This window comes from Myxine glutinosa, chromosome 6, assembly GCF_964187855.1.
Source record: "Myxine glutinosa chromosome 6, kmMyxGlut1.1, whole genome shotgun sequence".
Classification (NCBI taxonomy): Eukaryota; Metazoa; Chordata; class Myxini; order Myxiniformes; family Myxinidae; genus Myxine; species Myxine glutinosa.
The window spans coordinates 100071403-100099072 of record NC_136266.1 but is presented as its reverse complement, the minus strand read 5'-3'; the positions used below and the strand labels follow the sequence as shown (position 1 = coordinate 100099072).

Here is a 27670-nt window from a genome sequence, read left to right as displayed (position 1 = left end):
TACAACCTGCACCTGGTCCCCAATGACCATTTCCTGTTTCAACATTTGAAATCGCACCTGCATGCCTGCTGATTCGCAAACAAGCGACTAACTGTACTACCCGTGACCTGGCTGATGGAGCAGTCCAAAAGCGTCCATTTTACTGGCGTAAACAGGCTGACGGACAAACGCAGCAAGTTCATTGAGGTCAAGAGACCTCGATGAAATAATATTAAATAACGTCGGTGTGTCTTGCAATATGAGGATCTCATTCGTAGAACATTCCCCAAAACTCTTGCCGTTCAACATTTAAGAAAGAGTTCACACATTAATCTATAAATACAAGACACTTCTGGAATATGGACTATAACTTGCTGCACAAACAACAGTTGTAGCTCATCCTGTTAACATTTATTGCACATCACCAATATCCTGTCTTATGCGCGTCTGACATTAAAGCACACTTGAAGATATTTTAAATATTGCTACCAGTGACAACTTCTTAAAGGAGAAAGTGCTTTTTTTGCATAAAACACCAAAAAGAAGAAAATGTTCGTTTGAAAAAGTTACCTGAAGAATTATACAGCCAGAAACAGCACCGAGTTATTGAAGCCATTTCTTTCAAAATGAATGACTGTTGAAAAAATACCACTGGCAGGGAATAGAGCAAACCCTCAAAGGGAAACAACGAATTAAAAAAGTGTCTTTTAAGGAATGAATGAACTTTTTCTATTTCCATGAAGATGTTTGATGATGACGAATTATTATTTTCAGTTTTTGAAAACCGAGTATCGTCTCCCTTTGACCAAGTAATTAGAACATACTGGGAAGACAAACAACGCAAAGCTACGATGTATGCAGACCGCTGATCACGATGAACGCAGTGCGAGAGTCATATACATCTAAAGGAAAACTGGAAATGGGATGGGACAGCCAGCAGAGGAAAACAAGGGAACTATTTGACTGTAGTGCAAAATGTCATCTTCAGTACAGCTATGGTATCAAGATAAAGCCAAAAATCGGTCATAAAGTGCAAAAAAAAATCATTCCTTCCAAACTAAGCACTTGGGAAAATCCTGGCATGACTAAAAAGGTAATCCTAAGCCTCTGATTTAATCAGCAGAAGTGCAACGTGGTGTATATGAAAGAGCTTTCAAGTGAAAGTAGTGCTCACTGGGAAGCAAGTGCAGCTTGTGGCACCAATGAACTCGAGATCTAACAGCCCAATGTTTGAAATATCCTTGTGTTGCATGGTTTGGTATTTATATCCGCAGGGTAGCCATAGTGTGAACAACAGAGGATGACGCGTCCTCGCCATTGCAGTTCTCCTTCAAAGCAGCGGCTTCCGCACGTTTTGCAGCCTTCTGTCGGTGTCGCTCTTCCGACTGCCGCTTCTTCTGCAGCCTCTTCTGTTGCTTCTTTATCCTCCCAGTGAACTGTGGGGAAAGTGGGGATGGACAATCCTTACCAGTCAAGATATATTTGACTGCACTTCCTCAAAGACATCCTCACCACAATGTTTACTCGAGACTAGTGCAGGAGTACACCTCAATGTGACAATTCACTCTACTCTTCTGAATCATTCAAATTAGCACTGCTTAGACAGGTAAACAAGCTGTACAATGTTTTGCATCTGCTGACAATGGCTGAGTGGTGTTCGTAACGATCTGAGACGGTTACACCGATAAGGTCGTGAGGCTCGTTGATGATTGCAACATCTATGAAAGGTTGCAGTGAGAATCAACCCAGAAACCAATCACAAAAGGTAATCAACTTGAGGTTGGTAATGTTAAGATCAGCAGGAAGATTGGATGAGGCAATTTACTACAATGAAGTAGTCCAAACAAACAATATATGGCCTTCCCAAGATCGATAAATATGGTGTTCCTTTGAAGCCCTTAGTGTTATCTGCAAATACATCTTCATCACTGCTTTACATCTTTTTACCTCCACAAACTAAGGTGGGCGGAGGTCATGGTTTCACCCGTCATACTGTATGTTACTAGCGAAATCGAACATTTGCAAGTGTATTGGCTGGTCTGGTCTGGTCTGTGATTACCCGTTTATTACTTGCGAAAATCAAAGATTTTTCAAGTATATTGATTGGTCACGTATGTTATTCTGTCTGCATCTATGTCAATCTACTGATCACAACTTTAAACCGATCTTCACAAAACTTCACCAAATGGTAGAGTTCGTCATATGCATGAAGCCCATTGATTTGGAGTTCAAAAGGTCAAAAAGGTAAACATTGGCCAAAGGTCAACAACTTAGGTCAGATGTCTAAAATCCTCAATTTTCATCTGATTGACTTGAAAATTTAAGAGGATTTGCATATCTGGTCACTTAATTAAACCACCAATTATTTTTAAGGTCAAAATCGTTTTAGACATTTCCCAAGTTTCATACTCTGCACGGTCTTTCTTGTTTGTCTGTTTGTCTGTCTGTTTGTATGTCAATCGCCTACAAGTCACAATTTCAAACCAATGTTCACAAAACTTCACCAAAAGGTTGGAGTTGGTCACAATGGTCATAAGAAGCCTATTGATTTTGTCAAAAGGTCTGCATGGTCTGAAGGTCAACAACTTTGTCACATTTCTAAAATCATCAATTTTCATCCGATTGACTTGAAATTTGAAGAGTATTTGCATATCAGGTCAGTTGTTGTTGTTGTTGTCGTTCGTATGCAGCCTGTGGCTGCTGGTTGAATCATTTCTCTGGAAGCGTGGTTGTGCCATTGATGCAGTGCCCCAATTACCAGCGAGCTGGTACTAATTTTTTTTTTTTTTGCATACAAGATCGAGGCTCGTGTAAGAGCTAACATTAAATCACATAAAAACAAACCGACACATAAAACATATGCTAATGGGAGTGGGAGACAAGATGGGGAGAGAGAGGAAAGCAAAGAAGTACAACGGTAGAGAACAGGGACATCAGGAGATCTGTGGGAGGCAGAGGGCTTGGGGTGGGGCATGGGAAGTGGGGGGAGGGGGGAGGGTGGGAGAGGTATAAAACACACGGACACTGCTAGGACTTCCAGGAAAGAAGTCGGTATTTCAAAAAAGTGGATCTGGGATGAATTAACGGGGGTAGAAAAGATGAAGGTTTCGGATGGGGGAAGATAAGAGATGGTGGTGAACAGCTTTTTTAAAGACCTGGAGGGAGGAGTGGGATTGAAGAGAGTGAGGAGTTTGTTCCAGAGGCGGGAGAAAAGAGGAATGAAAGACTGTAGGTGAGCAGAGAGTCTTGATTTTGGCAGTTTCACCATAAGTGGGTTGCTGGCAGATCCTGTGCGACCTGTAGGAATATTTGGGGGACAGAGCACAGACAGAGCTGGGGGAGCTAGGCCAGAGAGGAGTCGGTAGAAGACAGACCTCGGAAGAATTTGCCGACCTCGGAAGGCTGACAGGCGGAGTCAGCCCCCCGGCGTTAATTCAGCGATCGACCGGGATTCGAACTCAGGATCCTAGGATCCCAAGCCAGCACCCTAACCATGAAGCCAACACCAGGCTTATCAGGTCAGTGAATTCAACCACCAATTATGTTTAAGGTCAACATAGGTTAAGGTCAAATTTGTTTTTGGAACTCTGCATGACATCTTTCTTGTTTGTTTGTCTATTTTTGTCTGTGAGCAGGATATCTCAAAAAGTTTTGGACATTCGGACGAAATTTGGTGGACAGGATAAACACACACACACACACACACACACACACACACACACACACACACACACACACACACACACACACACACACACACACACACACACACACACGATCGAATGCATTACTCCCTAGTGGGAGTAATAAGAGGATAAATTAATGCAGGTGGGAAACCTGCCTGAACTTGGGGAGGGTGAGCAGGCAAAGGCTTATTGAGGAACGCATGAGACAAGGAGTGGCTTAGGAAAGGCAAAGGTCGAAGAGGGCAGGAGGAGCAAGGCCACATGTAAACTTGTATAAAATAGAGGTCCCACCAACTTGCTATCAGTGGGAGAGCAAGCGACAGTCCTTGGGAATCCTCCTGTCTTTAGATACGAGTGGTGTGGGAGGCCTTTCTTTTTGACTGCCTTAAGAGCAGCAAGGTAGGAAGCAGAAGCACCAGCCAACAGTGAGAAGCCATACTCCAAGGAGCCCTGTATGAAAGCTTTGTGCACGATGATCAGCTTCAGTGTAGCTCAGGAATACCTTAGCTCTATGGAGAATACCCAGACGCTTATCTTGCCCAGGTCTGAAAATAATTAAGCAGCGGCCAACCTTTCACATTGAATAATCGGCAAAATTGTAAGGTTGGTTTTCAAGAGAATCAGACAGATCATCAACATATATCTAGAATAACATTGGGCCTATGTCGATGCCTTCAAAATTCAAGAACTCTGCTTTTTCTGAAGGAATGTCCAACATTACTCCATCATTTAGGAAGGGAGCAACAGAAAGGGAAATGTGTACCCGAGACAGACCTGACCTCCCACCAAGTTTTGAAGGATTAAGAGAGGCTGCAGAATTTGGATCGGAAGTGTTCCTGATGCGAGGGACTCTGGCTCTTTGTAGGACAGATTTACAATGGTTCCTAGTAGTGCGGAAAGACTGCAGGGTGCAGAAAGATGGAAAGAAAAATTGTCAAAGAAAATATTTTTCTTTTCACTTTTAACAAGTAGAATGAGGGTGAAAAGTATAATAAGGATGAATAGGAAAAGGGAAAGGAATGGTGAGAAAATAAAGAAGTAGCGAAGAAGTTCAATGAGGTTACATAAGTTGTTGAACATTTACATTACATTGTTACATTTTGTATGTGGCCAAAATGATCAAGCAGCAGACAATTACATGAGGGCTCCCTCATTTTTAAGACAGTATCAAGAAGAAGTATTAGAATGAGGGTGGGAATGGGGATGGTAAGAGACAAAAGACAATGGAAAGAACAATCGATGATCAGGTGTGTAAGTGGTTAAATGAGTAAGCTAAAACATTTGAGGCAGAGTGCACATTATCAAAATAACTGCACAGGCACACATGATGACATGGCAGTAAGCACATGGCAGACAACAATCAATATGAACAAAGGTGGAAAACAATATATGGCAACAGAGAGAAATCAGGAATACTAAAGCTTTGGAAACGAGTCACTCAGAGCAAGGATATAAGGATATACAAGGAAATTCTGTGCAGGAGGAGGACAGACCATTTGGCCAATCATGCTTGCACTACACCAATCCCAGAAACCATCACCCAGCCCCACACAAGCTACATACAAGTCCTGTCATTATCCCTGTACCTCTCTATCTCCAATGCATTTAGGTACTTGTCTTTTTTGTATAAAGAATCAAGGCTCGTGGAAGAGCGAGAACACAGTAGGGATCAGGACGCAACGGAACAAAAGGAACAGCAGAAAAAGGGGAAATTCCAACAGCAGGGCCGAAGGAAAAATTATATGGATATGGGTAACAAGGGATGCGGTCAAGGATGAGAGGTAGGGGAGAATGCAGGGGTGGACAAGATGGACGACATAGGAGCAAACTCTCAGGAAGGAAAAAGTGGCAATTGAGGGAGGGGGTGGTTAAAGGGTAGAAAAGATCATGGTTTTGGATGGGGGTGGTGGGATCCAAGATCCAAGGTGAACGGCTGTCTTGAAGAACTGGATGGAAGAATGAGATTGAAGAGAATGTGGAAGTTGGTTCCACAGATGGGAAAAAAGAGGAAGGAATGAGTGGAGGAAAGCAGTGATTCTGGATTTTGGGAGTTTCCCAATGAGGGGTTGTTGGTGGACCATGTACATCCTGCAGATACCTAGAGGGAGTGGGCAAAGCACAGACAGGGCAGAGGGTGCAAGATTAGAAAGGAGACGGCAGAGGACAGAGACCACTGACCTGTCTATAATAGCAAAGTAAGAGGCCCATGGACTCGGCTTCATCACGGTAGATTCCAATGATCTTGAAGACCTTGGTTTCAATGGCATCAAGCTGAGCAAGGCATGTCTATTTCCAATTTAAAACTATTTACTCTCTGCTGGCACTACCTTTCGAGGGAGCAGGAAAAGAGGAATCCTCCAATGGAAACCATAAAGCATTCCAGCTTTTCCATTCTGTCTTCTCATTCTTTCACAAGATTCAACTTTGTATGCAAAAAACAGACTTCAATGGTTGATGTTTTGCATGTGGTGCAGAGTGTTCATGGTTGGGGTTTCTCATGAAAACAAAAGTCCAATAATCCTGTCCTGTTCCCGGGGTGAACACCCCTGGGACGGATAGCCGATCGAGCTTTTACTCCAAGGCGATCAATCCAATGTCGATGTGAATACGCGTGGGGGATGAGGACAGCGAAAGGGAACGAAGCTCTTACCTTCACGGACTCCACTGGACATCTTCGACCCTGTGATAATCAATTCAACAGACATGGAATTCAAATTGCAACAAATAAACAGGTTTAATTAAAATAAATGCCAGCAAACAAGAAAATGCACGGTAAAAGCAATTAACCTAAATGGAATGCCCCCACACAGACTCGTATACAACACAAGGGAAGGATAAAGAAAGAAAATTATGTTCTTTGTATTTGTATCGGCCGGCACTCAGCTCTAGTCTCCGAGGCTTTTAGGAGTTTGATGGTCGTTTCCGCGGTATAACCACCCTGCGCGGGAAAGCACACAAGATGGTGCAGATTTGCGCCCGTAGCCAGCCGGCATGAGGCAAGCAGAGAGGAGAGAGAGGAGAGAGAGGAGAGAGAGGAGAGGGAGGAGAGAGAGGAGAGAGAGGAGAGAGAGGAGAGAGAGAGGAGAGAGAGGAGAGAGAGAGAGAGAGAGAGAGAGACGCACCCTCCCCTCTTTTCGCTAACGTCACACTCGAATCAATCCCCACGCCCCACCACTTCAATCCATGACCATGACCAATCATTCCCTTCAGGGCAGGGCCTCCTTTTGCCGATCGGCGAATGTGCTGGGTATCTGTCGGGCTTGTCGGTGTTGTATGTGCCCGAGTTCATTTCCTGACAGCCCTTGTCTTATCACAAGGCGATTTATTATATAACCACAAAGGTCAGATTACAAGAGGTAGGATGGGCAGGGGGATTTATTCCTATTCCCTAAGCTACATAGCACAAGAGCCACCCTCCGTATGGCCACACGTCACACTTAATCCGAACACACGGAGCTGACTTAAGTTACAGGTTTCTTCTTCTTCATTACATACGGAGTATGGTAATCTATACACTTCTACCTGGACTACGGTAATCATTGCCTACCCCCCACAAACGTAACAATACGAAGTTAATCGTTGCTTCCATCACAATCACATTTTATTGAATAAGGCACCTACCAATATGCAATGAAACAGCATTACATGCCACCTGTGTTGCTAGCATATAACATACGTACATCTTTAGCAAATATGTACCCTTGTGTTTATAAAAAATGCCACCTGTGTTGCTAGATGCCACCTGTGTCACGAGCATACAACGTACATCTTCAGCAAAGGATGCAAAGTATGTACCTGGTGCTAATTACAAGTTTTAAATATATAATTGCACATAATATTTGTGTTCTGTTCACCTATCCAAGCCTGGTGTTGGTTTAACAGTTAAGGTGGCTGGCTTAAGATATTAGGGTCCTGAGCTTGAACCCCTGCCATGCCATTAAAATAACACCAGGTGGGTCGACTCAGACTGCCATCCTTCCGAGGTCGGCAAAATGAGTACCATATTACTGGGAAGAATGAGCCATTCGAATATCCTGCATCAGAGTGGCAACCCATCCAGGATTGTGACCCCCGAACGAAGGAAAAACTCTCAGCAGCCCTATATGCATACGAAGATGTGAAACAAGTGGTTCTTCTTCTTTTCTTCCTTAGCCTATACACAGATTTGTGTTCACAGTGGCCACCGAAGGCCAGCAGATGAGCAAGAACTTTAACCTTACTCCAGTGCACGTACTCCAGCCCAAGCTCCGATTAACTGAGAAGGGTGTTCCCACCCGGAAGGCGGAGGTGCCTGCCAGTTGTGAAAATTATTGTAAGTTTTCATCACATTAACTGCTGCTGGAAACATTCCATTTGGAGAAAATGTATTGCAACTACTTAAATATATTGCTACGGTTTTGAGGTTTGTACAGTGAGCTCAATAAAGGTTAAAGGGTTGCCCCCCATAGATAGTCACACAAGCAACATGTAGCCTCATTTGTAGTATAGTTATTTCTTAGTACGTGTGAGAGTAGGCCCTTTCCAGTGTTAATTCTGTGTTCTGTAAAGACAGGAGAATAGGCCCCACTTCTGCAAACCATTCTACCTCTACAGGCACGATCCATTTCGCTGCCCTTTGCTTATTCACTAGTCGAGTTAACATGAGGTAGGCCTAAAAAGGTGGGGGCGGCGTTGAGGTCGGGGGCGGCAGAGGCGATGACGGTAAGCATGAGCCACCAATCAGAGCTCAGAGGTGGTTGCGTCAGAGGGCGTGGTGAGAAGAGTCTGGTGAGTTCCAGAAGGTTCGCGGGGCGGGCCTACATAACCCGATGTACAAAGCCCTCAACAGGACTTGCCGGGGGAAGAGGACTTGCAGAGGAGAGAGAGAGGACTGGCTGCGTGAGAGGACTTGCATCACTCGCACTGTACCGCTTGATGAACTTGACTATTGCATAAGAACGCGTGCGCTAACCAACACCAAAGCCTCGAGGAAGAAGAGTTGGTTGCTAGATATACGTGGGCGCAGACAGGCGCGCCGCGCGGTTATAACAAACTTGCGCATTTCAGCCAAGCAAGTGAACGAGGCTGCGTAACCGCCCCTTTGCCGTAAAAACCGTCCCGCCTTTGCCATAAAAGCCCTCTCCTACCGTTCGCCCCGATATATCGCCGTTGCTCGAGAGACACGCTACGTGGCCCTGCCTTCGCAGATCTCCATCTTCGCGGACGTGCCGGGGACCATGGAGGGCTGGACGAGGACCACCCTTGGACGCGCTGGGGAACACCTGCCCATCTGCAATACCCCGTGTGAGTGTGAGACGGGCCCGTTGTCTCTTGGATAATTAAGACTGTATTGTGGCGGACACAAAAGCCCACTGGCGTGGTGACATCATTCCGCGCACCAAGTGGGCGGTGGCCACGCCCGAGGGGTAGGCGTGGCCTCATGATATACACCGGGCGCGCAGCCCGGAGCGCGCCAGTGTTACAGTGAGCTCCTGAAATAAAGACGCTTGTAAGTTACCGCTTGTCCGCTTCCTCCTTGCTCGCAAGCAGCGCGCGTAACGCCGTGCTTTACTGGTGACCCCCTCGACGTTGGATCTGCCGGAGCGATCCTTCCACACGCGACGCCATTGCCATGGCCAACTTCATCAAACTTCCCGAATTTTGGGAGGCTCAGGCCGAAGTCTGGTTCGTCCAGGCCGAAGCCCAATTTCAGCTTCGGCGCCTCACCGGCGATGACATGCGCTATTGCCACGTCGTCGCCTCCCTCGGGCCCGGCACGGCCGCTCAAGTTGTGTCCGTCCTTCGCCACGCACCGGACGGCCACAAGTACGAGGCACTCAAGCGGCTACTCCTAGCCACGTTCGGCCTCACGGACGACGCACGGGCCGACCGCCTCCTGGATCTCCCCGAGCTCGGTGACACGCGCCCGTCGGTCCGAATGGACCATATGCTGTCACTGTTGGGCGACGAAGCCCCCGGTTCTCTATTCCGGGCGCTTTTCCGTCGCCAACTTCCAGCGCAGGTTCGCCTCGCGTTGGCCGGGACCGGGCTAACGGAACCCCGAGCATTGGCAGCCGAGGCGGACAGGTACTTCGCCGCTTCGGACACGCGGGCGAGAGTCGGCGTGGCCGTCACGGCCCTCGAGGCTGATACTGCTGATGCTGCTGATGCTGCTGTTCCACAGCATCAGCTTATACAGCATACGCAGCATGCTGATACGCACCTCATGACCGCCGCCACGCCCCGCCCACCGCCGCGGCGAAAACCGCCACCGCGGGGAAACCCGACAATTCCACCGGCCTGGCGGAGCCAGCCGCGCTCCTCCAGCTCCACCACCTGGTGTTGGTTCCACGCCAAGTTCGGCCACGAAGCTCGGCAGTGTCATCCGCCATGCTCCTTCAACAGGTCGGGAAACGCCCGGGCCGGCGCTCAATAGTGGCGATGAGCGCCGGCCGTTCGAGCAGCCTGCTGTTCATAACGGACACCTTCTCCGGGCGGGGTTACCTGTGCGACACGGGAGCGCAGGTGAGTGTCGTTCCCGCCGGCACGTCAGACAAGCACGCCGCGGGTGGGGGCCCCGCGCTGCTTGCCGCGAACGGGACGCCTATCCGTACGTATGGAAAACGCTGCCTCTCTCTGCGGTTCGGAGGGCAGGTTTTCCGATGGACGTTCGTCACCGCCGACGTGCCCATGGCACTGCTTGGCGCGGACTTCCTGTGCGCTAATGGGCTCCTGGTCGACGTCAAGCGCAGACGTCTTGTCCAGGCCGAGACGTTCAGCTTGCTCGCTTGTGCGTTGCCCAGCTCAACGAGCGGCTTGCCAAGCGGCTTGCCGAACGGTTCGGTTCCGGCCACGTTGGTCTGTACGCTTCCGGCAGCGGACGCATTCACCCGCCTCCTCGCCGGCTTCCCGGCCCTCACACGGCCCACCTTCTCGGTGGGGGCCGTCAAGCACGGGGTGGCCCATCACATCCCCACCGTCGGGCCACCGGTCTACGCCCGGGCACGCCGCCTCGAGCCGACGAAGCTGGCGGTGGTAAAAGCGGCGTTCGCTACCCTGGAGCGACTCGGCATCGTTCGGCGCTCAGAGAGCGCTCGGGCGTCGCCGCTGCACATCGTGCCGAAGCCCGGCGGGGGATGGCGACCGTGCGGGGACTATCGCCGTCTCAATGACGCCACGACTCCCGACCGCTACCCCGTCCCCCACATTCAGGACTTTTCCGCCCGTTTGGCGGGCAGGTCCTTCTTCTTGAAGGTGGACCTCATACGCGGCTACCATCAGGTCCCCGTCAGGCCGGAGGACGTCCCGAAGACGGCGGTCATCACGCCATTCGGACTCTTCGAGTTCCTGCGCATGCCCTTCGGTCTGAAGAATGTGGCTCAGGCGTTCCAGCGACTGATGGACAGCGTCCTGCGTGACTTGGATTTTGTCTACGTCTACCTGGACGATATCCTCGTCGCCAGCGCGTCCCGCGAAGAGCACCTACGCCACCTCCGCACGCTCTTCGAATGCCTGGGCCAGCATGGCCTGATTGTGAACCCCGCAAAGTGCCGGTTCGGCGCCGCCATAATCGATTTTCTGGGGCACCGTGTCACCAGGCACGGAGCCGTCCCCCTGCCGGCCAAGGTGGAGGCGGTGAAGGGGTTTCCGCGCCCCCGCACGATCAGAGGGCTGCAGGAGTTCCTGGGCATGGTGAACTTTTACCATCGGTTCCTGCCCCGTATCGCCCAGCTCCTGCGCCCCCTGCACGAAGCTCTCCGAGGTAAGCCGGGCAAAGGCGACGTTACCTGGACCGAGCAGATGGACACGGCGTTCACGGGCGCGAAGCTCGCCTTGGCTAACGCCACCATGCTTGCGCACCCGGCGCCCGATGCACCGATCGCCCTCACCACCGATGCCTCGGAATACGCGGTGGGCACAGTGCACGAGCAATGGGTGCGTGGAGCTTGGCAACCGCTGGCGTTCTTTAGCCGGCAGCTTCGCCCGCCCGAACGCCGTTACAGTACCTTCGACCGCGAGTTGCTCGGGCTTCACTTGGCGGTCAGGCACTTCCGCCATCTGCTCGAGGGCCGTGCGTTCACTGCCTGCGTCGACCACAAGCCGCTGATCTTCGCTATGGGCAAGGTCACCGAGCCGTGGTCGGCCCGGCAGCAGCGTCACCTCTCGGCCGTGTCCGAGTACACGACGGACATCCAGCACGTCGCGGGGAAGGACAACCCGGTGGCGGATTGCCTTTCCCGGGCCGTCGCCCACGCAGTCCACCTCAGCATCGACTATGCCCAGATGGCAGCGGACCAGGCCGCTGACCCCGACGTCCAGGCCTTGCGGACCGCCGTCACGGGCGCGGCCCTCTTGTGCGACGTCTCCCTCGGGCGTCCTCGCCCCATCGTGCCCGCGGGCTGGCAGCGCCAGGTGTTTGACGCCATCCACGGCCTGTCCCACCCGGGCGCAAGGGCCTCCCAAAGGCTGATCGCCGACAAGTTCATGTCGCATGGCCTCCGGAAGGCTGTCCGCGGCTGGGCCAGGACGTGTCTCGCGTGCCAGCGCGCCAAGGTGCACCGGCACACCCAGGCCCCGTTGGCCCCGTTCACGGTGCCGGAACGCCGGTTTGACCACGTCCACGTGGACCTGGTGGGACCTCTGCCCCCCTCGCGGGGTTTCACCTACGTCCTCACCATGGTGGACCGCACCACCCGGTGGCCGGAGGCCGTGCCCTTGGCGTCGACAACGGCGGCCGATGTCGCGCAGGCTTTCATCGCCACCTGGGTCGCCCGGTTCGGCGCCCCCTCAGACATCTCGTCCGACCGCGGCCCCCAGTTCAGCTCTGGGGGGTGGTCGCGCAGGGGCTCGGGGTCTGGCTGCACCGAACCACGGCCTACCACCCCCAGGCTAACGGCCTGTGTGAGCGATTTCACCGCTCATTGAAGGCCGCGCTCCGGGCCACCCTCCGCGACGGCGGCTGGGTCGACAGGCTCCCCTGGGTCCTGCTGGGCCTCCGGACGGCGCCCAAGGAGGACCTGCGCGCATCCGCGGCGGAGTTGGTCTTTGGGCAACCGCTGCGGGTGCCGGGCGAGCACCATGGTCCGCGGCACAGCAGCGCTCTGCTCTGCAAGAGACCGCCCAGAGGTTCGCCCCGGTGCCAACGGCATGCCACGGGCACCCACCGACGCACGTCGCCCCGGAGCTTCGCACTGCGGAGTACGTCTTCGTCCGCCACGATGCCCACCGGACACCACTGCGGCCCCCGTACGACGGGCCTTTCCGCGTGCTGGAGACCGGGGCGAAGCACTTAACCCTGGACATCGGCGGTACTCCTGACCGCGTTTCGGTAGACCGCCTCAAGCCGGCCCACCTCGACATGGACCATCCACCGCCAGTGGCCCGACCCCCACGTCGGGGCCGCCCCCCTGCGGGCGGACCCCCGGCACCGCCCAGCCCCGCCGCCACGCCGCCCCCCGGTCCTGCACCCATCCCAGGGGCAGCCAGGGGCATCCCACCTGGCATCCCTGCACCCCGGACGCCGCCGATCGCCAGGGGGCGCTTTGGCCGGGTCATTCGTCTGCCCCGCAAACTGGCCCTCCAGGTGCGCGGGAATTCTGGGGGGGCGCGTGTGGCGGACACAAAAGCCCACTGGCGTGGTGACATCATTCCGCGCACCAAGTGGGCGGTGGCCACGCCCGAGGGGTAGGCGTGGCCTCATGATATACACCGGGCGCGCAGCCCGGAGCGCGCCAGTGTTACAGTGAGCTCCTGAAATAAAGACGCTTGTAAGTTACCGCTTGTCCGCTTCCTCCTTGCTCGCAAGCAGCACACGTAACGCCGCACTTTAGTACAAGGATTTCTCTGTGTCTCTTCGTCCTGAACTGTATATACGTGTGATAATCATTAAACCACTCTATTCTTCCTTTCTTCTGAATTCGATCGTTCCTGTGATTTCTCCAATTGACCAAGCGTGGCACGAATAAGATCGCTTAAATCGGGGCCATTAATTATAACTGCGCGGATCACGTGTACGCAAACCGCTCGGCGTATTCCAACCTCACGTGGTTCGTGCGAGGCTCGTTTCCTCGCTTCCAGGGCAGCGCGAGTACTTAGGTACGAGCGAGAATTTGGTCCCGAAACCCTATTTGGCGCTGTCCGGAAGGGACGTAATAGGTCTCGGTTCGCGCCAGGCCAGTAAAGACAAGGGGATTAATCCCCCCCTTACAAAGGGAAGAAGGCCGGTGAGAGAACCGCAACAATATTTATTCTTCAGCCAAGACATCAGCACATATTCTTTTCTTTCCATTAATTCTCCTTTTTTTCTATGCACACCACATCGCATTTATACTCCCCATAGCCTCCCTCACTCCAGCCACCCTTACCCCAGGCGTGGGATATTCTCCTAGATCCCTGGTCTCACTGCTCAACGATTAATGTGTTGCAGTGACATTAACCTGTTCAACCTGACAATGTTTCTGAGACCAAAATTATCATTCCTTACACGGTGACTATCCATCCGTGCTTGGGGATCAACAACGCAGAGGTGACTCTGCCCTTGGCAATGAGAAAGGAGCTTAAGGGATCTAAGTGTGAGTGCCCAACACCAATGCACATTTACTATGGAGAGAGAAAACAGATGTACCTTGTTTTTGGTGCTGCCAATCTTTTCTGCAGCATTATCAGTTGTCGTATGGTTGGGCTTGCTTCCACAGGAAGAACAGCTTTTCTGATCATGCATGACAATTCCATCTTTCTCATTCGGTTCATTGGACAAGGATTCTGCCGTATCCTTCAATAATGATCCACCTGGAGATAAGGGGTTAAATGTTTCGTAAATTAATCAGTAAATGTACACTTTTAACACCAAGTTACACCTGGTGTAAGAGCTGTCTGGTAAAGTTAATAGTTAATAATAACATGTAGTTCTCAAATGAGAAGGTTTAAAGTTGTGGAAAGGCACAGATCAGGGGATGGGTATAAAAATATTTCAAAGGCCTTGAATATCCCTTGGAGCACAGCCAAGACAATCCTTAAGTGGAAGGCATACCACGTATGGGAACAACAAGACTCTGCCTAGATCAGGCCATCCATCCAAACTGGATGACCAAGCAAGGAGAAGACTCATCAGAAAGGCCACCAAGAGGCCAATGGCAACTTTGAAAGAGCAACAGGCATTTATAGCAAAGACTGGTCACTGTGTGCATGTGACAGCACTATCCCAAGCACTCCACAAGTCTGGCATGTATGGTAGGGTGGCAAGTAGGAAGCCATTACTCAAAAAAGCTGACCTTGAGTCCCATTTAAGGTATGCAAAAAAACTACTCTGGAAATTCTGAAGCCATGTGGCAAAACGTTTTGTGGTCTGACGAAACCAAGATGGAACTTTTTGGCCTAAATGCAAAACATTACGTTTGGTACAAACCTAACACAGCATGTCACCCAAAGAACACCATCCCTTCTCACTGTGCAGCACAATGACCTGAAGCACACAGCCAAAGCTGCACTGGAGTGGCTAAGGAACAAAAAGATAAATGTCCTTGAGTGGTCCAGTCAGAGCCCCGCTCTGAATCTAATTGAAAATCTGTGGCATGACTTGAAGACTGCTGTCCATCAACGCTCCCCACGCAACTTGACTTGAGCTTGAAGAGTTATGTTCAGAAGAATGGGCAAATATTGCCCAATCAAGGTGTGCAAAGTTGGTTGAGACCTATCCCAACAGACTCACAGCTGTAATTGTTGTCAAAGGCACTTCCACCAAGTATTAACTCAGGGGGGTGTACACTTATCCAACCAAGATATTCGAGTTTTGTACACGACATGGCCAAAAGTATGGACATCCCTTCATAATTAGTGGGTTCGGCTGTTTCAGCCACACCCATTGCTGGCGGGCATATATAATCAAGCACACGGACATGCAATCTCCAGAGACAAACATTGTCAGTAGAATGGACCGTACTGAAGAGCTCAGTGACTTTCAACGTGGCACAGTCATAGGATGCCACCTTTCCAACAAGTCAGTTCGTCAAATTTCTGCCCTGCTAGAGCTGCCCCGGTCAACTGCAAGTGCTGTTATTGTGAAGTGGAAACGTCTAGGAGCAACAACAGCGCAGCCGCGAAGTGGTAGGCCACACAAGCTCACAGAATGGGACCGCCGAGGGGTGAAGCGCATAGCGCGTAAAAATCGTCTGTCCTCAGTTGCAACACTCACTACCGAGTTCCAGACTGCCTCTAGAAGCAATGGCAGCACAACAACTGTTTGTTGGGAGCTTCATGAAATGGGGTTCCATGGCCGAGCAGCCGCACACAAGCAAGCCTAAGATCACCATGCGCAATGCCAAGGGTCGGCTGGAGTGGTGTAAAGCTCGTTGCCATTGGACTCTGGAGCAGTGGAAATGCGTTCTCTGAAGTGATGAATCACGCTTCACCATCTGGCAGTCCAACGGACAAATCTGGGTTTGGTGGATGACAGGAGAACGCTACCTGCCCGAATGCATAGTGCAAACTGCAAAGTTTGGTGCAGGAGGAATAATGGCCTGGGGCTGTTTTTCATGGTTCGGGCTCGGCCCCTTAGTTCCAGTGAGGGAAATCTTAATGCTACAGCATATAAAGACATTCTAGACCAGGGGTGGGCAACCTTTTTGACATTAAGTGCCAGTTTGAAATGTTCTTGTTAATTAGTGTGCCATATCAACATTGAGTTTAACATTAAGTTTAATTATGACACCACATCAAAAAAATACTTCCAACAGACATGGAATTTTATTCCATCCACATAGGCTACATGCATAGAAAACAACATTTTAAAGAAACATTTATCTCTCATAATCAGGACATTGTATTGATCATTTTATCATTGTAAAATTTGTCCCCCATGAGGTTACAAATTATATGCAAATTATATGCACAAATTATACCCCATTTCAAAACACTGCTTTCAGTAACTCATTTACAAAGTATTGCATTGGGAACAAATGTCAAAAAGGGAGAATAAAGTGTATCAAACAGAAATACCAGTACTATACAAGAATGCTGCCATCCTCATGAAAACATCCACATCTGAGTTGGAAAAAAAAGATGGACAAACAGCTAGATATGCAAACCCATGTGTACTACAAATAAACAGATGCCTACCAGTCAGTGTGATCCCTGGCCCTGCTTTCCTTTGCTGAGCTCCATTATCTGGGGGTTGTAGTTAGTCACTTTAAGTTGCAAACATGCTTCGGAGTGGTCGGTTGTCAAACGACTGCGGGAGGCCATTTCTTCGATGCGTCGCTCAACAACTTCTAGCTGACATGGGAATATCTTTTATTCTTGATTTGATTGTCTCTGATGGTAAGGCTTCAAGCAGAACCTCTGAGCTACATAGAAAAGCCTCCTTAATATATTCGCCATCAGTGAATGGCTTTCCGCGTTTCGCAATGCAATGAGCAATGCGATAGTTTGCTTCAGTCGCATGGTTTTTAGCAGTGGCAAAGATTTTGAGGGTGTTGGCTTGCTTCCCATGCTGGACACGGCACGTTTGATGGATTCTGCCTTGTCTGCCTTGTCTGCTGGACACGGCAAGTTTTCTCTTGCTTTGTCTCAAAATGGCGCTTAACACTCAACGTTCGACAAACAACATTTTAAAAACATAAAGTACACAACACAGCATGGTCCTTCTGAAAAACAAAACCCCACTCCTCTGTCCATGAGGGCTGGAATCCCCGAACCTTTACCTCAGCTTTCTTAGCTAGCGGGGTTGCCATCATCTACCGAAACTGAACCGCTTCACTGCAATTCCTGTGGGAAATGTGAGCGGGAGGCCGTACCGTCAATCAAACTAAATAAGACAGGCCGCGCAACAGCCAATGGCTGTTCAAGAAGTGATTGATTTGTCATGCAACTGAGAGGGCACTGCTTTCGCCAGTGTGCCAATGATTACGCTGCCGCTTGCCAATGGCGGCACGCGTGCCTACGGTTGCCGACCCCTGTTCTAGACGATTGTGTGCTTCCAACATTGTGGAAACAGTTTGGAGAAGGCCCTTTCCTGTTTCAGCATGACAATGCCCCCGTGCACAAAGTGAGGTCCATAGAGAAATGGTTTGTCGAGATCGGTGTGGAAGAACTTGACTGGCCTGCACAGAGCCCTGACCTCAACCCCATCAAATAACTTTGGGATTAATTGGAACACCGACTGTGAGCCAGGCCTAATCGCCCAACATCAGTGCCAGACTTCACTGATGCTCTTGTGGCTGAATGGAAACAAATCCCCACAGCAATGTTCCAACATCGAGTGGAAAGCCTTCCCAGAAGAGTGGAGGCTGTTGTAGCAGCAAAGGGGGGAGAGGGGGTCAACTCCATGTTAATTCCCATGATATTGGAATGAAATGTTCGACGAGCACATATGGTTGTGATGTTCGAGTGTCCACATACTTTTGTCCATGCAGTGTATTTTAAATTAATTTTCTGAAATTTGTAGAATTTGTTTTTCACTTGGAAGTTGTGGGTTACGATGTGTAAACAAAGGTGGAAAAGTCTGATTTAATGCAATTTAATTCCAGGCTATAAGGCAACAAAAGGTCAAAATTTTGAAAGGGGGTGTAGACTTTCTATCGGCACTGTAAGGATCATGAGTGTCCTCCAACAAAATCTTAGCTCCGTTTTGCCAAACACACAACTACAGAAAAACCACACGTTCTCAATTAAAAGACATGGTTTACCATGCGTTATCAGAGATGAATCAATAACTTCCATCATTTGCAGGATTGAAGAGATTCCAGAGTCAGTATCTCCATTGTGCTTCCGAAATTCTTTGGCAACCATCTCAATGTCCTGCCTCACACAACATTGAACCAGGGTTAGACATTCATCTTCTTGTAAATATCATGAAATTCTGGAATTTAATGTAGGGATCACTCAAGGACGAGGAAATTGCTTCCTCTAAATTTATATATATAGTGCATACAGTGCCCTCCATAAGTAATGCAACAGTGAAGTCAAATTGGTTATTTTTGCTATATACTCAATAAATTTGTATTTGAGATTAAAATATTAATTTGAGGGAAGAATACAGAAGGTCAGCTTTTATTTCTGGGTATTTCTATGCATATATGTTTTACCGTTGTAGAACAATAGCACTTTTTAATGTTCAGTCCCCTCCATTTTAGGTAATGCAACTCATCCTCATCCTAAACCTCTTGTTTCACACTCCCTTTATTACATGTTTCATGTGTGTTTCTGTTTGTTTTTATGCGTTTTACGTGTTAGCTCTTAACACAAGCCTCGACTTTGTATACAAAAAACTCCAAAACCATGAAACCTAGCAGCCTGAAACTTTGCATGTATACGAAGGGAACTCCAAGGGGGTGCATGAATGAAAACTGGATATTTGGGTAAATGTAAACACCCCTATTGAAGATTAACTGGGTGCTCATCATTTTAAAAAGCCTTACCAAGATGGTGGTGCACCATTTTTGTCAGCACGCTGCTACCTTCAGGGGTCTTGAGCCACCATTTTGTTTTGGTCTGCTCAACAATGCCTAGACTTGGAACAGGCCGCAATAGTTTCTGTTCAATAAAAATGCTCAAATTTTTTCCTTCAGTTTCCTCACACATCATCGAATGCCTGATCTTCATACCTACAGATTACTGAATACATTGCTTTTGTAGATCCTATAGTTTTAAAATTAAGAGCTTGGAGCTATTTCATGCATTATGTGATGCAATTTTCCACTCCTCACGGATTAATTAAAACATATAATCGAAACCTGTCTTTGTATTTAAGGATTATTTTAAAGTATATAATAACATCTGTCTTTGGAGCACATCTGGAGTGAAATCAGAAAATTTTAAGAAATTAGTGATTCTTGTAACTAAGCGTATTTACAGAATAAAAGGTTTGCGGTTTGCACCATGTGTTGGCTCTTAAAAGAGCCATTCTTTTCTTTTTTTTTTATACAGTACTTTAAAAATAACTCCAAAACAAAATAAAAATAAGAAAAGTAGGCATCAATGTTTCGGGCAGCAAGCTCCACCCATCAACAGGAGGAAGTTCCTCCAACGGTAAAATAATGGTATATATAAATATAAATAAATGTTGTTTATAAATAGTGAAACCCCCTAACTCTGTATTGCAAGAACATGACAAATAGTGTCCAATTACAGCCATGTTGCATGATTTGTGATCAAAAGCATTGTTTGCCACACATGACATATACAACTTATTGAAAAAATTGTCAAGGGTCAACGTATCTGGAATTTAAACTGAGACTCTCATCTTTCCTTCACATGAATACACACACATCCGTAACCGCTCTTACCTGCAGGCAGATACGAGTTGGCTGGCAAGTCACATCGTTGAGAAGTCGAACACTGTCGTAGTGATCACCATGTTGGTATGCAATATGCAGCTGTCTTACTCCAACCTTCTCCAAGCCCTTCACCTGGACAGTTTATTTTCATTTTTACAATGATACAGGGATTATTCTAACCACATACAGAAATGATTAACACCAGAGAATCGCAGACAATTCAGATCAATATTGATTGTGCTTCACATAAGAGTCGCCTTGGGTTTGCTTCACAATAATATGTGATTTACCCGCAAATAGCTTATTTCACCCAAATATCACGACATATTCATTGCTGAGTAGGAAAGTATCCACTCCCCGAGTGATTCCCTGGCAATTTTCTTAAATACAAAATCAAAATACAATTTTAAATACAAAAAAGCAAGGGGACAAATGGCAGAATTGTAATGTGCTGACAGTGGGGCCACAGTTGGATACAACAAGGATTTTCCAAAAGTCAAATGACAAACCAGAACGATACTCGGCAGAGCGCATACCTCCGCCAGGCTGAACAGTTTACATTTTGCATTCCACTGATAGGCTGGATCTGCATCCAGACCTTAAAATGTAATCAGCTTGTTCTCATCACCTAACCAACTCATCCATCAAGTTTTGTCATATTCAGTCCATAACATTTTGAGATATCATGCTATATATAATTTTTGGCCCTATCTCTCAATGAAGAATCACTCAAACATTCTAGTATCCTGATCCAGATCTTTACCAAAATTTAGGAAGTCTAGTTTATTTTTAACAGCAGATTTAAACAAAATACTCCAAAACTCAGGGATATCATGGCAATGCTTTTAAAATTCACCTGGAAAACATCCCTGCTCTCAAACATTCCCTGCTCTCAAATGTTGTGTTTGTGTGCTTCCCCTTCTCTCCCCATCTTGTCTACCGCTCCCTCTTTTTATATATTTTGTTTGTCTGTTTGATTTGTTTGTGAAATAAATGTCAGCTCTTTTACGAGCCTCGATTCTGTATACAAAAAAAAAAAAAAAAAAATCTGGAATTTCCACCAATGTCAGCCCAGTGTCACAATGATCATGTGAATGTGTTAACCAATCTTGAAAAATCACCTGGGATTCAAAGATGAATCCTTCAGAGTGTAGCTGGTTTAATGGAAGAGCTTGTACATATTTATTCATGACAACGACATTAACAGGCAATGAACATTATATACATAGTTAACAGGATTTGAAACAGTTGGGTTTCCAGCATCACGAGCTATACTTAGATGGGAACGTTGAGGTCAACCTCGCATTTGGGCAAAATAACAACCTCAAATTCCAGCTTGGAGATATTGCTGTTGAAAGGATAATCAATCTCTCAAGTGCATGCATATTTTCCATAAGATATATAATTTATGAATCGATCTGATGGGATATATATCTACTGAGACTTGGTGATATTGCTTGTGTAGTAAATTAGGCAGAAATTTGAAATATTATGATACCACAAAACACCGGCCAACTTTTTGATAAAGGTATTTTGGAGTCTTTAATTACCTCTGTCACAGAAGGTGGAAAGAGGTTATGTTTTCACCCATGTTTGTCTGTCTGTCTGCGAGCGGGTTATCTCAAAAAGTTATGGACAGATTTGGAAGAAATTTCGTGGACAGGTTGGGTGTGTGACAAGGATGAATTCATTAGATTTTGGTAAAGATCCGGATCCAGTTCCAGATACGATAAATTTTTCATCCTTTAAATGATTCTTCATATAGCCTGGTGTTGGCTTAGCGGTTAGGGTGCCGGCTTGGGATCCTAGGATCCTGGGTTTGAATCCCGGAAGATTGCTGAATTAACGCCAGGGGGGATTGACTCAGCCTGTCATCTTTCCGAGGTCAGCAAATTGAGTACCAGTTCACTGGTAATTCCCTGTGTGTCGTAAGAGGCGACTAACGGGGTTGGCGGCAGGAAGGGCATCTGGCCCTAAAACATTTTTCAAAAAGGGGTCCACAGTGCCCGAAAAAGGCCAACCCCTGCTCTGCAGGGAACAATGGCCTCTAAAGGTGGTTCTTTAAATGATTCTTCATAATTGAGAGATGGAACCAAAAGCAATAAATAGCACGGTATTTCAAAACGTTATGCGACAGGTTACGACAAAACCTGGTGGATGAGTTGGGAAGTTGACAAAAACAAATAGATTCGATTTTGGATGAGGTCTATCAGTGTGATATGTACATGTACATCTGGCCTGTCAGTATGATACAAAACGTAAACCGTTCAGCCTGGCAGAGGTATATGCTCTATTGAGTACCGTTCTAGTTTCTGCAAACAAATCCTAATGTATAGGACAAGGCAACCAACATTGATAAACGACCAAATTGCATATAAAGACAGGTAAGTTGAGAATTATCAATTTCCTACCTCCCAGATTGGAGAATCCAACTGGTGAATTACCACAGTCAGCTGGTGGTTTCGTGCAAATGCCACAATAGCATCATTCCCGGCAAATGTACCATTCTTGGAAAGATTGCCTACTAATTCACGATGGCATAGAGATGGAGAAAACAAGAGAAGTTAATGCACACTGAAGTTGTAATGGCAATATTTCAAAGCACTCTGTCTAGCAGTGTAAATTTCCAAAACAACGGCATCAAATTACCATGGCGCTCAAAAGGCATGTCATCCTCCACAAAGGGCTCAAAATCCAAGCGGTGTGTAAGGATGTATTTGATTGTCTGGGATCGGTGAAGAAGGTGATCATCTTCATGTCCTTCAAGCTGATCACCAAGTGCTCGAAACAAGCAATTCCTACGGAACAGTTTTGGGGTCATCATGTTGCTATGGACTTCTTCTCCTTCGCTGCAAGCAGCGTAGGCTGTCTTTACTAATCATCCACCTTACCATACACTACTTCCTCCATGTTAGCTAGAGGAGTGTTTTTCATTAAAGATTTTTCACATTTGAATTTTGAGATGTGTTATTTATGAAAATTATTTTTTGCTATTTCATTTTGTGGATTTATTTTTGCAAAATTTGGATGAATGGAAATAATTTTCATAACCTTGCGATATGATTTATTAAGTGAGCCACTAGCAAAAGTACCCGTCTCAAGTGATGGGAAAAGTTTAAGTTAATCCACGCCTTCATCACCTCCCGTCTGGACTACTGCAATAGCCTCCTCTATGGTTCACCCTCAAAAATCACCAATAAACTCCAATACATTCAGAACTCCGCTGCCCGTCTACTCACTCATTCCCGGACCCGTGACCACATCACCCCCGTCCTTTACAAGCTTCACTGGCTCCCCATCCCCCAGAGAATCCAGTACAAAATCCTCCTCTTGACATACAAAGCCCTCCATAACCTGGCCCCATCCTACCTGGCTGACCTCCTCTCCAGACACACTCCCACCCGCAACCTCCGCTCTGCTGGTACCAACCTCCTGACCCCCTCCATCCGGACCAAATTCAGATCCTGGGGGGACAGGGCCTTCTCCATCGCTGCTCCCACCCTCTGGAACTCACTACCTCACACCATCAGAGACTCCTCCTCACTCACCACATTCAAAACATCACTAAAGACCCACCTGTTCAACGCTGCATTCAACATTCAACCCACAGCATTTAACCCCTGACTATCTCTTCTCCTTCTCCCTCCTTTTGCTTTAAATATTTCCCTATTGATTCTTGTCTTGTCTTTTTGATTCTTGTCTTATATATATGCCGTATATCGCTGCTGTTTGTTTTCTTGATTCTTGTCTTTTTGCAATTGTTGTTTTCATGTATTGTTATGCATTATGTTTTCCACTCTGTCAAAGCGCCTTTGGGCTTCTGGAAAAGCGCTATACAAAATAAATGAATTATTATTATTATTATTAAATGATTTCATGGAGTTTGTAAAGGTTAATTGTGTTGCACTCCTGGTTTCACTCAGAGCCAGAGCTCTGAGCTATTTGTACCATGCAGCGTGAAATGGTGGTGCAACATAGGGTGGCGGAGGTTGGATTTGTCTAAACAAACAAAAAAAAGAGGGCAAAATATCCTGCTTTCAAAATAAAATTTGCCATCCACATTACTCATGCCTGTTCTCCCATCATTTCAAACGTGAATGTTGAGCTTTTCAAATGCAGCATGGGAAGCGTCTGCCATATTACATTGTCTTAGGACAATTTAGCAAAAATGCATTTGTGGTCTGAATAAAAGTGAATGTTAGTTTATTATCAATTCACCTAGTACTATAAACAGACTTTAAGCAAATACCAAATAGGAAGAGATCATGAACAAAAATATGGCTGGAGAATAGTATTTATAGCTATGAGATTACTCTAGTTGTCCAAAAAACAAACTGCAGACTAAACAAAAAGCATATAAAGCATTTAATATGAACCTTCTTCACTGAAGGACAAAATTCATTAACATAGCAAGTTATTGCCAAAATTGCTACTTAAAATAACATTCTTCCCCCTGTAAGAGATGATGTGCACAACTTGAAGTGCTCCCAACTTCACTTAATTCAAACTATACGGGAGTGTCTCCGACCATAGGTTAAAGTGAGGGTACTGATGAAGTTTCAAAAACTTAGAATTACTCATGATCATTATCGACCTTATGACTTTCATATTCTCAAGGGGATGTTGTTTCATGAGCGACGTCCTCCGACCACAATGAAACCACCATCCTTGTGACAATATTGGCACTGGCTGGCTTTCATCACTTTAAGGCAGAATGGGGTGGGCAGTGGAGATGTTGTTAGCGTTGATCCAGCATATCGCATCATTTACGGATCAACAGGTGCATCATCTGGTTTTCAGGTTGATCCCCAGTGCTGGTCCGTCTCATTATCAGCCTCATTGCACCTTCAGCAAATGAATCATCATATTCTAGAGTGAATCCACATTTCCTGAACTTGCAATATTCTCTGCCATTTTCTTTATTTTCCTGTCAATTTCTTTACCTTTTAAAATTTCAGTTAGTTACATTGTAAGTGGTTAAGGCAGAATAATGTGCAAATTGTGCATGGCGTTTGTTTATTCCTTTGCTTGTGCATGTCTCCATAATAAGGCTGACTTGCCAATCGGTGTGCAGGTCCCACTGGGCAGAGCTGGTGACTGAGCAACAAATAAAGAAAAAGCACTTGGCTGTTCGTGCCGCTCGACCACGATGAGCGGGTCGATTGGACAGATCAGACGGAAAGCCCCAGAGCTCTTGAATACATAATCTTGAACAATGTTTACTTTAAAGTCGTTATTATTTTGACTTTCAAGGCCACCCAAAGCATCTGAAAAAAATGTTAATTATAGGATGACATATCTGAATTATAGGGGAAACAGTTCAACACTTCCCATCTCAAGTGCCTTCCCATAAAAAAGCAAATATTTTGGAATCCCTTTGCACTAACTTTATTTATCATGGTTATCTAATGTATCATGGTTTCCACACTTCGAATAATATTACACTGCTGTAAGATCATGAACAATGATGTACTGATTGCCCAACATAACTGTTAAATTTGTGGCATACAACATTATTTATGGAAGTCATAGCACTTGATTGAACATGATCACGTTCCTCATTCATTACCTATTTTCGTCCATATTTAATTTTAAGCTCCATTCAAACACTTACAGAGGGGTGCAAAAGTACGAGTCAATTAAAATCAATGCCAAGCTTTCTCAAATCACGATTTCAAACACAAACTTGTCATAATATTGCCCCCTGCGATGGAGGAGGAGAGAGCGGGCGCTCCTTGCAAAGGGGGAGAAGAGAGGGGGCGCTCCCTTCGATTGGGGAGTAGAGAGAGGGGCGCTCCCTGCGATGGAGGAAGAGAGGAGCGCTCTCTGCGATGGAGGAAGAGAGAGGAGCGCTCCCTGCGATGGAGGAAGAGAGAGGAACGCTCCCTGCGATGGAGGAAGAGAGAGGAACGCTCCCTGCGATGGGGGAGGAGAGAGGGGCGCTCCCTGCGATGGGGGAGGAGAGAGGGGCGCTCCCTGCGATGGGGGAGAAGAGAGGGGCGCCCCCTTCGATGGGGGAGTAGAGAGAGGAGCGCTCCTTGCAATGGAGGAGAAGAGAGGGCGCTCCCTGCGATGGGGGAAGAAAGAGGAGCGCTCCTTGCAATGGGGGAGAAAAGAGGAGCGCTCCCTTCGATGGGGGAGTAGAGAGGAGCGCTCCCTGCGATGGGGGAGGAGAGAGGGGCGCTCCCTGCGATGGGGAAGGAGAGAGGGGCGCTCCCTGCGATGGGGGAGGAGAGAGGGGTGCTCCCTGCGATGGGGGAGGAGAGAGGGGCGCTCCCTGCGATGGCGATGGGGGAGGAGAGAGAGGCACTCCCTGCGATGGGGGAGGCGAGAGGAGCGGTCCCTGCGATGGGGGAGGAGAGAGGGCGGTCCCTGCGATGGGGGAGGAGAGAGGAGCGCTCCCTGCGATGGGGGAGGAGAGAGGGGCGCTCCCTGCGATGGGGGAGGAGAGGGCTGCTCCCTGCGATGGGGGAGGAGAGAGGGGCGCTCCCTGCGATGGGGGAGGAGAGGGGCGCTCCCTGCGATTGGGGAGGAGAGAGGGGCGCTCCCTGCGATGGGGGAGGAGAGAGGGGTGCTCCCTGCGATGGGGGAGGAGAGAGGGGTGCTCCCTGCGATGGGGGAAGAGAGAGGAGTGCTCCATGCGATGGGGGAAGAGAGAGGAGCGCTCCCTGCGATGGGGGAGGAGAGAGGGGCGCTCCCTGCGATGGGGGAGGAGAGAGGGGCGCTCCCTGCGATGGGGGAGGAGAGAGGGGCGCTCCCTGCGATGGGGGAGGAGAGAGGAGTGCTCCCTGCGATGGGGGAGGAGAGAGGAGTGCTCCCTGCGATGGGGGAGAGAGGGGTGCTCCCTGTAATGGGGGAGGAGAGAGGGGTGCTCCCTGCGATGGGGGAGGAGAGAGGGGTGCTCCCTGCGATGTGGGAGGAGAGAGGGGCGCTCCCTACGATGGGGGAGGAGAGAGGGGTGCTCCCTGTAATGGGGGAGGCGAGAGAGGGGTGTTCCCTGAGATTGGGGGCAGGGGGGGGAGAAAGGGATGTTCTTTGCGATGGGGGGTCGGGGATGCTCCCTTGGGAGAGGATGTGGCGCTTCCAACGATGGGGAGGGGTAGGGGAGGGCGCTCCATGCGATGGGGAGGGGTAGGGGAGGTGGTCGCTCCCTGCGATCAGATGGGAGTGGGGTCGGGAGGTACTTCCTGGGAAGGGAGGGTCGCTCACTTCCTCCATTGTTGCACCTCTGGACTTATTTCCTTTTGAGGCCAGGCCTTACCCATCGCCCGCAACTTCCCGTAAAGTCAATCCCAGCCGCTTCAGTTGGAGCTTCAAAGCATCATTCGCCTCCTGCTGTTGCTTCTGTTGTTGCTGACGATCACGACTACCTCCGCGCTTCCGCACTGCCCGAAGACTCACGTTTTCAGGTCTCGCGGAACGTCCAAATTTGTGTCGCGGCATACGAGTAATAAGTAATTTAAAGGAAGGACTCGATTTGGATCGCCGCTAAAGCCGAGCCAAGCCGAGCCGAGCCAAGCCGAGCCGAGCCAAGCCGAGCCGAGCCGAGCCGGCCTGCACGCGCGGATCCAACCGGAAACCCAAGACGCCCTCATTAATTTATTATTTTCATTTAATTTATTATTTTGTAGATACGCCAATACCATAGACTTACATCCACCAATACGACTGTGCGCTCCTCATTCAGCGCGTACAAATCGGATTGTCACATTAGAAAGGTGACGCGCATGAAACATTCCGGGAAACCGAGCTTCG

General features: G+C 48.2%; 1 protein-coding gene across 8 annotated transcripts; it reads right to left on the bottom strand.

Moving 5' to 3' along the window:
* Window positions 1–368: 368 nt before the first annotated feature.
* OTUD3 (OTU deubiquitinase 3) lies at window positions 369–27670 on the bottom strand. 8 transcript variants are annotated; one of them, XM_078780217.1, is made up of 9 exons: window positions 27177–27485; window positions 24510–24617; window positions 22565–22713; window positions 22327–22439; window positions 19925–20047; window positions 18326–18437; window positions 14269–14432; window positions 6316–6345; window positions 369–1415 (listed from the first exon to the last, which is right to left on the bottom strand). In XM_078780217.1, exons 1-9 carry the CDS (start codon window positions 27356–27358, stop codon window positions 1242–1244), a joined length of 1155 nt encoding a protein of 384 aa, XP_078636343.1. In that variant the 5' UTR covers window positions 27359–27485; the 3' UTR covers window positions 369–1241. The 8 variants fall into 8 exon arrangements, with proteins under 8 accessions (XP_078636343.1, XP_078636344.1, XP_067957782.2 ...); XM_078780218.1 differs by lacking the exon at window positions 6316–6345 and having other exon boundaries at window positions 27177–27506; XM_068101681.2 differs by lacking the exon at window positions 24510–24617 and having other exon boundaries at window positions 27177–27497.